General features: G+C 48.0%; 2 protein-coding genes across 6 annotated transcripts in view; one reads left to right on the top strand and one right to left on the bottom strand.

Moving 5' to 3' along the window:
• Positions 1-10,111, bottom strand: part of rnf40 (ring finger protein 40) — a 31,790-nt gene extending 21,679 nt beyond the window's left edge. The window contains exons 1-6 of one of the 3 annotated variants that reach the window (XM_073033390.1): positions 9,973-10,111; positions 4,370-4,543; positions 3,347-3,514; positions 2,750-2,885; positions 1,929-2,153; positions 911-1,029 (exon numbers count right to left, since the gene is read on the bottom strand). In XM_073033390.1, coding sequence (XP_072889491.1) covers positions 911-1,029; positions 1,929-2,153; positions 2,750-2,885; positions 3,347-3,514; positions 4,370-4,501 — 780 coding nt within the window. In that variant the 5' untranslated portion in view covers positions 4,502-4,543; positions 9,973-10,111. The remainder of the gene's footprint in view (positions 1-910; positions 1,030-1,928; positions 2,154-2,749; positions 2,886-3,346; positions 3,515-4,369; positions 4,544-9,972) is intronic. The other 2 variants (XM_073033392.1, XM_073033391.1) reach the window with 2 other exon arrangements.
• Positions 10,112-10,304: 193 nt separating this feature from the next.
• Positions 10,305-13,687, top strand: part of cfap119 (cilia and flagella associated protein 119) — an 8,378-nt gene continuing 4,995 nt past the window's right edge. For 2 of the 3 annotated variants that reach the window (XM_073033398.1, XM_073033395.1), the window contains exon 1: positions 10,500-10,673. In XM_073033398.1, the coding sequence (XP_072889499.1) occupies positions 10,626-10,673 (48 nt within the window). In that variant the 5' untranslated portion in view covers positions 10,500-10,625. Of the gene's footprint in view, positions 10,381-10,499; positions 10,674-13,687 lie in introns of those variants that run through there. The other variant, XM_073033396.1, reaches the window with a different exon arrangement.

Raw genomic sequence — 13,687 nt, 5'->3', positions numbered from 1 at the left:
TTCCTAAGTACGAGTTGTCCGTAAGTCGGACGTTCATAACTCGGGGACTACCTGTAATGAGGTGACCAAAACTGAACACAATATCCCAACAACACACACAAAATGCTGGTGGAACACAGCAGGCCAGGCAGCATCAATAGAAAGAAGCACTGTCGACGTTTCAGGCCGAGACCCTTCGTCAGTAAGTCCTCGTGTTTGCTCACAATATCCCAAGTGTGTTCTAACTGGAGTTTTATAGAGCTGCACCTCTTGAACTCGGTCCCTCAACAGACAAAGGCCAACCCACCATGTGACAACTTGTATGGTAACTTAGAGGGATCTATTTGCAATTGTGAGGGGGCTACTACCTTGCACAACTCTTGTACGTGTGATGCACAGTGTCTACTAGACTGCTGAAGCGACAGGCAGCTGGGAGATCTGACAACAACCTAATGACCTTATTACAAGACACCACTCTACCAGTTAGGTTGAGGGTGAGGGACGGGCTGGAAGGGGTGGGGGGAGTCAGTGATAGGTGAGGATGTGGAGGTGTGACGAAGGGAGGGAAGTTACGTCAGCGGGAGGGAGGGGTCGAGTCAGAGTGGGTGGAGGAAGCTGTTGGTGAAGGATCGAGGGTGAACAGTGGTGTGGATGTGAAGGAGTGATTAGAGAAGGGAGGGTGTGGTGAAGTTGGGGAAAGAAAGACAGATGTGTGGGAGGTTCAAGGATAGTGGTGGGAGGTGGAGTGAGGTGGATTTGTAGGGGAATGAGGAGGAGTCGCTGGTTGGAGGTGTTGATGGGTGGCTGGAAGGGAGTGCAGGGGAGGGGATAGCAGTGGTTGGGGATGTGGACAGAGTTCGTGGGAGGGAGAAAGCGTATAAGGGTATGAATGGGAGGTGTGCAGGGAAACGTGCCCTGCCTAGTCTATTACCTCCATGGACATCTTGTGATGCTTGCCCTGCAGCTGGGTTGCGAGGTCGTGTAGACGCCGGTTCTCCCCCATCACCTCTTGGTTCAGGCATCGGGCACTGTCCTCCAGTTCTGCTGCTCCTACGGGGGTCAGGAAGAAAGATGGGGGGGGGGGGAGAGGAAGGGAAAAGGTAGGAGGGGAGGTTAGGAGGGAGGGGCAGGTGGGGTAAATGGGGGGTGGGGGAATGAGGAGGGGGCAAGGAGGGAGCGGTTGAGAGAAAGTTGGGAAGGGTGAGGGGTTGAGGGGGAGGTAGAGGTAAGAGAGAGGTGGAGGGAGAAGGATGGAGCAGGAAGCAGAGAAGGAGGGCATGATAGAGTGGAATGGGGAAGGGCAGGAGGTAGGAGAGGGGAGGACAGGGCAAAGGAGGAGTGGGTGACAGAGAGGGGGATGAGAGCACGAAGCAGGGAGAGAAAGGAGACCCACTGTTACTCTGGTGACCACAATAAGAGCAAATGCTGGGAGTGACTTTGGGGATGAGGGGTGGGAAGTGGGACAGGTTCAGCAGACACAGAGATGGCTGGGCCCTGAATTGACAACCCCGGCTTGGCAGAACCAGAATATGGGGGTGGGAGGGCCACTCCTCTCCAGTGAAGGTCTGTCAGTCAGAAGTGGAAAGGGAGTTCCACAAGACAGAGTGAATGGGCGGGGTGGGACAGGGGTAACCAGGAGGGGAGAATGAGCAATGGGATGAGCTAGTGGGGCTTTTCAGAATGGAGGATGGGGACTGGCACGTGAGGGTATAGCGGGGAACAGGGTTATGTGGAAGGAGGGTTCTGGAGAGGTGGGGGGACAATAAGAGGAAGATCTCAGTGGCAGGGGAATGAGGAGGAAGAATCCTTGAGGGGTAACAGAGGGGTGTGAGAATAGTATGTTCCTGGGGGTGGACAAGAAGCAGGAAGGGGGGGGGGGCATGTAAACTGCGGTTTCTTGGTGATGGGGCAGTGATCTATCTTTAACACAGCTGGAGACAAGGACTCACCTTGGCTGCTGAGCCTCTGACACAGCCCCTCAACCCGGCGGTGCAGTCGGTCAAAGACCTCCACGATGCGCGACACGGCCTTCTTGGAGAAATCCATGCGCTCCTGGAGCTGCAGTTCGATCTCCTCGCTACTGCTGCTCGCTAGTGTGGCCAGGAACGAGAGTGCCGGCTCCTCCAGTGGCTCCTTCACTGTTGCAGGAGGGGGGCTCGGGTCTGGCGGAGTGACTGGGTGGTGAGGGAAGAGGGGTTGAGGTGAGGGGGGTGGAGTGAAGAAGAGGGAGGGGATAGAGGAGGAGGGGCAAGGGGGAGAGGGAGGAGGCAGGGGGAGGGGTAAGGGGGAGAGGGAGCAAGGGAGAAGGGGAAGTGAGGGGTGGGGGAGACGGGGAGGGGTGGGGGAAGGGTAGAGTGGGGGACAGAGAGGTGAGGATGGAGGTAAAGAGAGTGAGGGTGCAGAGTGGGGTGGAAGGGAGAGAAAGATACAGAAAACACATGAAAACGGCAACAGTGAGGGGGAGAAATAGAGAGCACAAAAACGTAAAATGTTGTCCATCATATCCCGTTCTTTCACTCCACTCTCTTCTGCTCCCATCCCTCACACCGTTTGCTAGCCATCCCTCTCCTTCCCCTTTCAGTCTCTCACCCAACCACCCCATCTCTGCAGTCCCTCACTCTTACTCCCTCCCCGCGACATACACTCCCTTATCACCATCTTCCCTCTCCCTCCTTATTGTTGCCCCCAATATCCCCATCACTACCATTCCCCTCTCCAATCCCTCTTCTCATTGCCCCCCACTCCCTCCCATTGTCCCGAGGTGCCCCACCTGTCTCCTGCTCTGTGCTCTCTTGTCCCTCGGTGCTGTGGGTGGGCTCGGTGGTCTCTGTGTCTTCTCTGGGTGCTGGCACCTCGTCCGGCTCCGGGTCATACCTGTGCAGCAGCACCTGCACGTTCTCATCCAGCTGGGGAGGAGGGAGAGAGACGGAGTAAAGTAGGGGGAGGTAGAGTGGAAAGGGGAGGGGGAAGTGAGAGGGTGAAGAGGGGAGGGAGAGTGGGGAGAGGGGAAGGGGAGGTTAGGGGGAGGGAGAGGGGAGAGAGGAGGGGGAAGAGGGGAGGGAAAGGGGAGAGAGGGGGAGGGAGTGGGGAAGAGGGGAGGGAGAGTGGGGAGAGAGGAAGGGGGGAGGGGGGTTAGGGGTTAGGGGAGGGAGAGGGGGCAGGGAAGGGAGAGAGTGGAGGGAAAGGAGAGCACGAGAGGGATAGAGAGAGCAGGTCAGTTGGTCAACCATAAGGACCAAGGCTTCCCTCCTGACCTTCTCACTTCTCTGACCCTCCCCCTCACCCTTCTCCCCTCAGTTCTCCCTTCCTCTCCTCCTGTACATTCAACCCTCTTTGTACCTCTCTCCCACCCACCCCCCCAACCCACCTGGCTCCAGTATCGGTTGACGATGAGCAGCGTGGCATCATCAGTGGCCTGTCGTTTCTCCAGCTTCTCGATCCGTTCCCTCAGTTCGTCCTCAATCGCCTGCCGCTGCTCCAGGCGCTCCGCCAGCTTCTTGTTCTTGAACTGGAGGACCTTCAGGTCCATCTCCTCCTGCAGTGGGGAAGCCAAAAGGCAGGTACCTCCTCAGAGACGGTAGATGCTCTCCTGCTGCCCCCACCCACCTAGGAATACGGAAATGCCCATATCTGGACTGGAGCCAGCATGATGCAAGCAGAGTACGAGATCCAGAAGAAGGCACAGGATATGGTGATCCTCGAGAGGCTTGAGCCAGTGCATGTGGAATGTCTGGTCCAGTGGAAGACACTGGGTAATATATCCTACAGGAGACTTATTGGAAATGGTTGGGAGTTAACATGAGCCAGCAGAATGTAAGGGACAAGGTGATCCATGAAGGACTTACAGATGCAATATGAGAAAAATTAAAGTTTTAACATTAATTTCAATATAACCGGAATATAAAATAAAAAACTTTATACAATGCTGGACAGACCACATTTGGAATATTGTGCACAATCTTAGATCACAAAACCAAAGGAGGATGTGCTGATTCAAAGACTGTCACTAACTATATCCCTACTACCCCCAGCACCCCATCACTGACTGTATCCCCACTGACGATAATTCAGCTCCCTCTCATCATCTGTCAGTGACCCCTCTCCCCAAATGCGCAGTGTCACTGATGTATCCCAACTGATATTAATCCAGCTCCCTCACACCATCCCTCAGTGTCTCCTCACCCCCAGCACCCCATCACTGACTGTATCCCCACTGACGATAATTCAGCTCCCTCTCACCATCTGTCAGTGATCCCTGTCCTCCAATGCCTCAAGTCACCATCTGTATCCCCACTGACAACAATGCCCCCCCACACCATCTGTCTGTAACTCTTCACCCCGCGCCACGTTACTGAGCAGCTTGCAGAGTCCCACACACTAGCTCACGTACAGTGGAGGAGATCCCTCCGAGGCGGATGGGCTCGATCAGGGTGGTGGTGGGTTTCTCCTCCGTGTTTGTCTTCTTCTCTGGGGGTCCGGAACCCGCATCGGACGCGGCTCGTTTACTCCCCGCGGCGGACATCACTCTGGGTGGGTGGGAGGAGAACAGCAGCTCAGTCTAACCCTGTGTCAGAAAATGGAGTGAGGGAGAAGGTGGAGACAAAGGGGGAAGGCAAAGGAAGGATGTATAGGGGGAGAAACAGTAGAAAAGGGGACAGACAGGGGAGGAGAGGGAGATGGGGGGGGTAAAGTGATGTGAGAATGGTGGGAGGGGAGGAAGGAGTATACGCGAACGGGATAGGGTGAGAAAGGGAACGAGGGAATGTGGGAGAAAAGGTGTTTGAGGGGTAGTGGGTAGAGGAGTAGGGGTGTAGGAGGAAGGAGTTATAGGGAGGGGGAAATGGAGTGGATTAGAGGGAAAGGGGGCAGGGAAAGAATATATCAATGGTGTTGACATGTTTTCTACTCCAGCTTCCTCCTTTCCCCACCCATCCCTCCAAATGTACTCAGCAAATCCTGTATCTGTCTCCATCCCTTCATTCCCCTTCATCCATTGCCTCTTTCTTCTCATTTGCCCCCAATCCTCTACTACATCGAGCATCCCTCAAACCTTCCTCTCACCCCTCCTTTTGCCATTTTCTCCCTTTCAGCCCACCTCCCTGCCCTCATTCTATCCTCCTCCATCGCTCATTGTTCAGTTCATGCCTGCCGTTCCCTCACTCCCTCTCCACTCATTCTCTCACACTTGTTCCTCCCCCTCATTGCTCACCACTGATTTCCTCCCTGTCCCCTCACTCCCCCTTCTCCATTCCCTCCTTGTCTCCTCTCTTCCTCAATCCCTCCAGCACATTTGTGAATGACATCAAGATTGGGGGCATAGTGAACAGTGAAGAAGACCTTCAAAGCTTTCAGCAGGATCTGGAGCAGCTGGAATTTAATGGAGACAAGTGTGACATGCTTCACTTTGGGAGGACAAACCAGCGTAGGACTTACAAAGGGTTTAAATAAGACTAGGAGTAAATTAATGTATGGATGCTGGTTGAGTGAGGGGACAAGGGGAATAGGGAATGAGGGGACTGAGAAAGGGACCTGGGAAAACAGATCCATAAACTAGAGTTGCAGGGAGGTGGGATCCAGAGTGGATAAAGATGTTAAGCCTACATTCAAAGTCAGGAATTGAAAGGTTGAGCATGGGGGACTACATTCATAGCTGTGTATATTTCAATGCAGAGCATTGTAGGAAGGGCTTTAGGCATGGATCACACATGAAATTATGACATTGTCGCTTTGGTTACATGAGGGGCAGGACAAGCTGTTCATTGTTCCAGGGTTCTGTTGTTTTAGCCATGAAAAAGCAGGAGGGGAGGGGTTACTAGTCAGGGAAAATGTTACAGCAGTATTCAGACAGGACAGGCTGGAGAACTTGCCTAGTGAGAAATGAGGAATAAGAAATGTATCACCATGTTATTGGGCTTATATCAGAGACCACCCAACAGTCAGCGGGGTTTAGTGGAGCAAATTTGTCAGGAGATTGCACACTGTTGTCAGAAACACAGGGCTGTGATAGTACATGATTTTAAAAGCGTTCAGGAAAATTTCTTAATCAGTTACCTAGAAATCGCAACCAGTGAGAGTGCCATAGTCGATCTATTAGGGAATGAGACAGGGCAGGTGATAAAAGTTTGTGCAGAGGAGCACTTTGTATCTGGTGATCATAATGCCATCAGATCAAGGTAGTTATGGAAAAGGATAGGCCTAGTCCTCGGGTTAAGATTATAAACTGGAGAAAGGACAATTTTGATGGTATCAGAAATGATCTGGCAAGTGTGGATTGGGGCAGGTTGTTTTCTGGCAAAGGTGTACTTGGTAAGTGGGAGGCCTTCAAAACTGAAATTTTGAGAGAACAGAGTTTGTACATTCCTGTCAGGAAAAGGACAGGACTAACAGGTTGAGGGAACCTTGGTTTTCGACAGACATTGAGCCCCTAGTTAAGAAAAAGGAGGAGGTGCATAGCAGGTATAAGCATGTTGGAATAAATGAGGTACTTGAGGAGTGTAAGAAATGGAAGAGAAAAGGAAATCAGGAGAACCAAGACAACTTGCTAGAGGCTGCTCTAGCAGATAAGGTGAAGGAGAATCCTAAAGGTTTCCACAGAAATATTAAGAGCAAGAGGACAAAATTGGTCCTCTGGAAGATCAAAGTGGTAATCTATGTGTGGAACCAAAAGAGATCACAGAAGGATTTTTTTGCATCTGTGTTTACTCGGGAGCTGGACATGCCTACAGATGTATGGCAATGCAGCAACGAGAACATGGATCCTATAGTTTACAGAGGAGATGTTTACTGTCTTGAGGTAAACCAGGGTGGATATATCCCCAGAGCATGACAATGGGTTCCCTTGACCCTGGGGAAGGCTAGTGCAGAAACTGCAGGGGCCTTAGCAGTGATACTTAAAACATTTTTAGCTGCCGATGAATTAGAGGATAGCTGATATGGTTCCAGTATTTAAGAAAGGCTCCGAGAATGAGCCTGATATCAGTAGTAGGAAAGTTATTGGAAAGTATTCTAAGGGACCGGATCTATAAGTATTTGGATAGACATGGACTAATTAGGGATAGTCAACCTGGCTTTGTGCATAGTAAGTCGTGTCCAACAAATCTTATGGGGTCTTTCAAGAAAGTTACCAGGAAAATTGATGAAGGGAAGGCCTTTGACATGGGAGGTTGGTCAAAAAGGCAATCGCTTAGCATTCAAGATGAGATTGTAAAATGAGTTAAACATTGGCTTCCCGGAAGAGGTCAGAGGGTGGTTGTAGATGGTCGCCTTTGAGACTGGAAACCTGTGACTAGTGGAGTGCCGCAAGGATTTGTGCTGGGTCCATCGTTGTTTGTCATGAGGAAGATTATCAAAGTTTGCAGCAGGATCTGGACCAGGTGGTGAAACGGGCTGAAAAATGGACGATGGAATTTAATGCAGGCAAGTGTGAGGTGTTGCACTTTGGGAGGACCTGCCAAGGTACGTCTTACACAGTAAGGAGCCGGGAACTGAGAAGCGTGGTAGAACAAAGGGATCTGGGAATATGGATCTGTAATTCCTTGAAAGTGGAGTACAGGTAGAAGAGTTCATAAAGCAAACTTTTTGGCATATTAGCCTTCTAGATCAATGTACTGAGTACAGGAGATGGCAATGTTGAACTTGTATAAGGTATTGGTGTGGCCTACTCTGAAGTACGCAGTTCTGGTCACCTACCTACAGGAAAGACATCAATAAGATTGAAAGAGTAGAGAAAATTTACAACTATAGGGTAAATGAAAGCAGGCTTTTTCCACCTATGCTGGGTGAAGCAAGGTGTCACACATGCTTTACAAGAGTCCATGATATTGCAGGAAAGATACTAGCATCAAAAGAGCATTGGCTGATTGGCAGGAGGAAAACAGTGGGAATAAAGGAGTCTTTTCTGATTGGCTGCCTGTGAGAAGTGTCGTTCTGTAGGGGTCAGTTTTGGGACAGCTTCTCTTTACGTTATTATACCAATAATTTGGATGATGGAATTGATGGCTCTCTACTAAAGTTTGCGGATGATATGAAGATAGGTGAAGGAGCAGGTAGTTTTGAGGAAGCAGGGATACTGCAGGGTTTAGACAGATTAGGAGAATGGGCAAAGAAGTGGCAGATGGAATACAGTGTCAGGAAGTGTACGGTCATGTACTTTGGTATAAGAAATAGAACTTAAACTGTTTTCTAAATGGGCAGAAAATTCAAAAATCTGAGATGCAAAGGGACATGGGAGTCCTTGTGCAGGATTCCCTAAAGGATAATTTGCAGGTTGAGTCACTGGTGAGAAAGGCCATGCAATGTTAGCATTCATCTCCAGAGAATTAGAATATAAAAGCAAGAATGTAATGCTGAGGCTTTATAAAGCACTGGTGAGACCTCACTTGGGAGTACTGTGAGCAATTTTAGGCCCCTCATTTAAGAAGGGATGTGCTGACATTGCTGATATGGAGAGTCCAGAGGAAGTTCATGAGAATGATTCTGAAAAGCAAGGTTTATCATATGAAAAGCAATTGATGGCTCTGGGTCTTTACTTGCTTGAATTTAAAAGAATGAGGGGGTAGATTTCATGAAACCTATCAAACATTGAAAGGCTTGGATAGAGTGGATGTGGAGATGTTTCCTATGGTGGAAAAGTCTAAGACCAGAGGACACAGCCTTTAAATAGAGAGACATCCATTTAGAATGGAAATGAGGAGGAATTTCTTTAGCCAGAGGGTAGTGACATTATGGATTTCATTGCTTCAGGCAGATGTGGAGGCCAAGTCATTGGGTATATTTTAGGTGGAGATGGATAGGTTCTTGATTTAGTCAGGACACAAAAGGTTACGGAGGAGAGCAGGAGAATTGTGTCGAGAGAGAAATGGACCAGCCATGATGAAATGGCATAGTAGACTCACTGGGCTGAATGGCCTAGTTCTGCTCCTACGTCTTCTGATGACCAGAGCTGGAGCTCATGGGTTAAGGGTGAAAGGTGAAATGTTTAAGGGGAAACTTCTTCACTCAGAGGGTGGTGGGAGTGTGGCCTGAACCGCCAGCGTATGTGGTGGATGAAGAGTCGACTTCAGCATTTGAGGAGGGTTTGAATAGGTACGTGGATGGGTGAGGGCTGATGGTTCAGCACTGACTAGGTGGGCCAAATGGCCTGTTACCATGCTGTAGTGTTCTACCGCTCTATGAAAGTGGTGTCACTGGTAGATAGGATAATAAAGGGAGTTATTGGCCTTCATAGATCAGGACCATGAGTACAGGAGTTGAGATGTTTTGTTGAATTACCATAAAATATTGGTGAGGCCAAATTTGGAGTATTGTGTACAGTTCTGGTCATCAACCTTCAGCAAAGATATCAGAATGATTGAAAGAGTGCAGAGAAAATTTACAAGAATGCTGCCAGCACCCCAGAACTTGAGTTATAGGAAAGTTGAGAAGGTTAGGACTTCAGTCCCTGGAGTGAGGGAGAATGAGGGGAACTTTTTCTACTCAGGTGGATACAGGTACTATTGCAACTTTTAAGAGAGGGGTACGGAGGGTTATGGTCCAGGTGTGGGTCGATGGGTCAAGGCAGACTGACAGATTGGCGTGGCAGCTCTGTTTCTATGCCGGAGTGTTCTAATTCTCGACCCCTCCCTCATTCAATGTCCCCATCCCAAGGCCTCTTTCCCCTTACCCTCATTTAACGTCCCATCCCATGCCCTCCCTCCCTCAATACCTTCTCCCAGTCCACTCATTCAATATCCCCATTCCATGGCTTCGCCAGACCTTTCCCCTGATATCTCATCCTCTTCCACATTAAATGTCCCAAGACTCTTGCCTTTCTCATTCCCCCACCGTCCCTGTCCCCTCATTAAATGTTCCCATCCCATGTCCTCTCTCATTTCCTCCACCCTCCCTGTCCCCTCATTTCCCCTACCCTTACTGTCTCCTCATTCCCTCCCCCTCTCATTCATCTCCGTTCCCTCATTTCCTCCCTACCTTATTTAAAAGCGCTCCCTCACTCACCTCTCTGTCCACTCTCGCCGTTCCCTCAGTGCCAATTGCGCTCCCCCCGCCGCTCCCTCCTCCTCCTCCCGCCCGCCGCCATGTCGCGAGCAGCAGCGGGCGGACAAGCGGCGACAGGCACCCGGATGCTGAACCCTGACCCCCACCACCCACGGCAACTGCCCGGTATCCCTGGTAACCGCCTCCTCTCTACGCCCCCCAACAACTGCAGCAAACGCTTTTCCATCCTCCGTTTGTTTGAATTATTTCTGACTTTAATTGCAAAGTAAAATAATTTTGTTAGCATCAATTCTGAAGCAGGAGAGGACGACCGGAAGTGACCTGCCGCCTCGCCCTTTTATCGCTTAACGTTCTCCCACAAGCACGCTATTTAAAATCTCGCTGCAATGGTTATGCCTCAGCATACGGGTCTGTGAATTATATTATGGTATGTTAAGTTATATATAAAAAAATAAAGGTAACTTCAAGCCACCTCCTCGTCTGATTGGTCCAGCAGCCCGAGAGCCGGAAATAGATCTAGCGAGAGAAGCGTGGCCTCTACCGTTGTCATGGTGATGGAAGAGTCGCTGGATCTTCACCTCAGATTCCGGCCCTTCCGAAAAAAATCACTGATAAGTTTTCATATATAGTTATAGATAAGCAGATATTCGTGAATGAAAGCGAGTGCCGGCGTGCAGATGGATCACAAGCGGCTGGAGAAGGTGAGGGCATCGATGTTTGGTACGAGGATAATAGACGCAAAGGTGGAAGTATCCCCCAGCGTTGATAAACTCAGCACCGTGAGAGTGTAAACGTAAGGTGCAGATTCGCCCTGCATTGTGAGTGTGTCAGCGTAAGGTGTAGATACATCTGCACTGTGAGTGTGTAAATACACTCGAGTGTATTACCATCCTGAGTGTAGTACTATCTAGTAAGAATCGGGTAGAGAGACAGCGAAACGTGGACTGCAGACATAAACTAGTGTCTCATAATGAGCAACGTTATATTGTACATGGAGCGTGATATACAGAGCAATGATCTATAGCTTCTCCCTATAGATGCTGCCTGGCCTGCTGTGTTCCACCAGCATTTTGTGTGTGTTGTTCGAATTTCCAGCATCTGCAGATTTTCTCGTGTTTGCTCGATATACATGGAGCATAATGTTTTAGATATTGTGGCTAATATTACACATATAGTTTCCAACATTATAGATGGAGAATAATATAGAAAGTGGCTGATACAGTCCAGTACATTTCAGGCAAATCCTGAAATGCTCAACGCTCTGTGTTGAGCGCACTTACACAGAGCATTGCCAGAAGAAATCAACACTATACTAGTTAGTATTTCACAACACTAACAGAAGAAGAAATCAACACTATTCCCTCCTCTTCCCCCACCACCATTGAGGCCATGCTCTCTTCTCATTACTGCCGTCTTTAGGTCCCACACACTACCAGGTTCAGGAACAGTTATTACCCTACAACCATCAGACTCCATGAAAAACTCCATTCACCACTCCTCTCAACTGGTTCTATGACCTACAGACTCATTTTCAATTACTGCTCATGTTCTCGGTCGTAATTGTTCTATTGGCACAGTTTGTCTTCGTTTGTTCATCTTCGTTTATGTAGTTTTTAAAAAATAAATTCTATTGTATTTCTTTTCCTGTAAAAGCCCGCAAGAAAATGAATCTCAAGGTAACATACAGTATATATTTACTTGGATAAGAAATTTACTTTGAACTCTATTACACAGATAATGTAGTATTATACAGAGAGCATAATCAGTTAAAAAAGTACATTTATTATCAAAGTATGTATACATCATACAACCTTCAGATTAGTCTCCTTATAGGCAGCCACAAAACAAAGAAACCCAAAAGAACCCGATGTGCAGAGAGGATAAAATGCACTTTTGGCAGCAATTACAGCCTTGAGTCTGTGTGGATAGGTCTCTATCAGCTTTGCACATCTGAACTGCAATTTTTCCCCATTCTTCTTTACAAAATTGCTCAAATTCTGCCAGTTTGCATGGGGATCATGAGTGAACAGCCCTTTTCAAGTCCAATCACAAATTCTCAATTGGATTGAGGTCAGGACTCTGACTTGGCCACTCCAGGACATTAACTTTGTTGTTTCTAAGCCATTCCTGTGTAGCCTTGGCTTTATACTTGGGGTCATTGTCTTGCTGGAAAACAAATCTCCCAAGTTGCAGTTCTCTTACAGACTGCATCAGGTTTTCCTCCAGGATTTCCCTATATTTTGCTGCATTCATTTTACCCTCTACCTTCACAAGCCTTCCAGGGCCTGCTGCAGTGAAAACACCCCCACAGCATGATGCAGCCACCACCATGCTCCACAATAGGGGTGGTGTGCTTTTGATGATGTGCTGTGTTTGAGTTATGCTAAACATAGCATTTAGTCTGATGGCCAAACAGCTCAATTTTGGTTTCATCAGACCATAGAAACTTCTTCCAGCTGAATTCAGAGTCTCCCACATGCCACCTGGCAAACTCTAGCTGAGATTTCATGTGAGTTTTTGTCAACAGTCGCTTTCTCTTTGCCTTTCTCCCGTAAAGGTGCGACTGGTGAAGCACCCGGGCAACTGTTGTTGTATGTGCAGTCTCTCCCATCTCAGCCACGGAAGCTTCTAACTCCTCCAGAGTTGTCATAGGTGTCTTGGTGACTTCCTTCACTAGTCCCCTTCTTGGATGGTCACTCAGTTTTTGAGGACAGCCTGCTCTGGGCAGATTTACAGCTGTGCCATATTCTTTCCATTTCTTGATGATTGACTTAACTGTACTCCAAAGAATATTCAGTGACTTGGAAATGTTCTTGCATCCATCTCCTGACTCGTGCTTTTCAATAACCTTTTCGCAGAGTTGCTTGGAGTGTTCTTTTGTCTTGATATTGTAGTTTTTGCCAGGATACTGACTCATCAGCAGTTGGACCTTCCAGATACAGGTGTATTTTTACTGCAATCCATTGGATCATCTTGACTGCACACGGATCTCCAAAAGCAGTCTCCATTTAGCTAATTATGTGACTTCTAAAACCAATGGGCTGCACCAGCAATGATTTGGTGTATCATATTAAAAGGGGGTGAATAGTTATGCAATCAATTATTTGTGTTTTATATTTGTAATTAATTTAGATCACTTTGTAGAGATCTGTTTTCACTTTGACAGGAAAGAGTCTTTCTGTTGATAAGTGTCAAAAAAACCTAAATTAAATCCACTGTAATTCAATGTTGTAAAACAATAAAACATGAAAACTTCCAAGGGGGGTGAATATTTCGTATAGGCTCTGTATTAGATTATATTGCTCACAATTCACGTTGTATGCATCACTTAATGTACCAATGTAATGCATTATACGCAATACATACATCCTGTAATAAATGAATATGGAGGAGCATAAGGTAATACACATTCCTGACCACTTAAATCTGCTTTCTGTGTTTTGCTGTTGGAAAATGGACAGGAGCCCTAGAGGTCAAGGGGAGGGGTGGAAGAGAGTTGAAAGCCTCTTGTTTCTGTCCCACCAATGCAACAGGGATTTCCTATGTAAACGTCACACTGCAGGACTGCTGAGTGGCCAGTGGGTGGCACGTAGATGTAGAAATTCATACAAGAGCACAGCAACGTCATAACAGATTAAATTAAATCTCTCCTTCCTGCACACGGTCCTTGTCTGCTCGTGTATAACAGCCTTTTATACACCTTTATCATATCTGT

The sequence above is a fragment of the Hemitrygon akajei genome, chromosome 31, assembly GCF_048418815.1.
Source record: "Hemitrygon akajei chromosome 31, sHemAka1.3, whole genome shotgun sequence".
NCBI lineage: Eukaryota > Metazoa > Chordata > Chondrichthyes > Myliobatiformes > Dasyatidae > Hemitrygon > Hemitrygon akajei.
The sequence above is the reverse complement of the archived record's forward strand: the minus strand, read 5'-3'. Positions and strand labels throughout refer to the sequence as shown.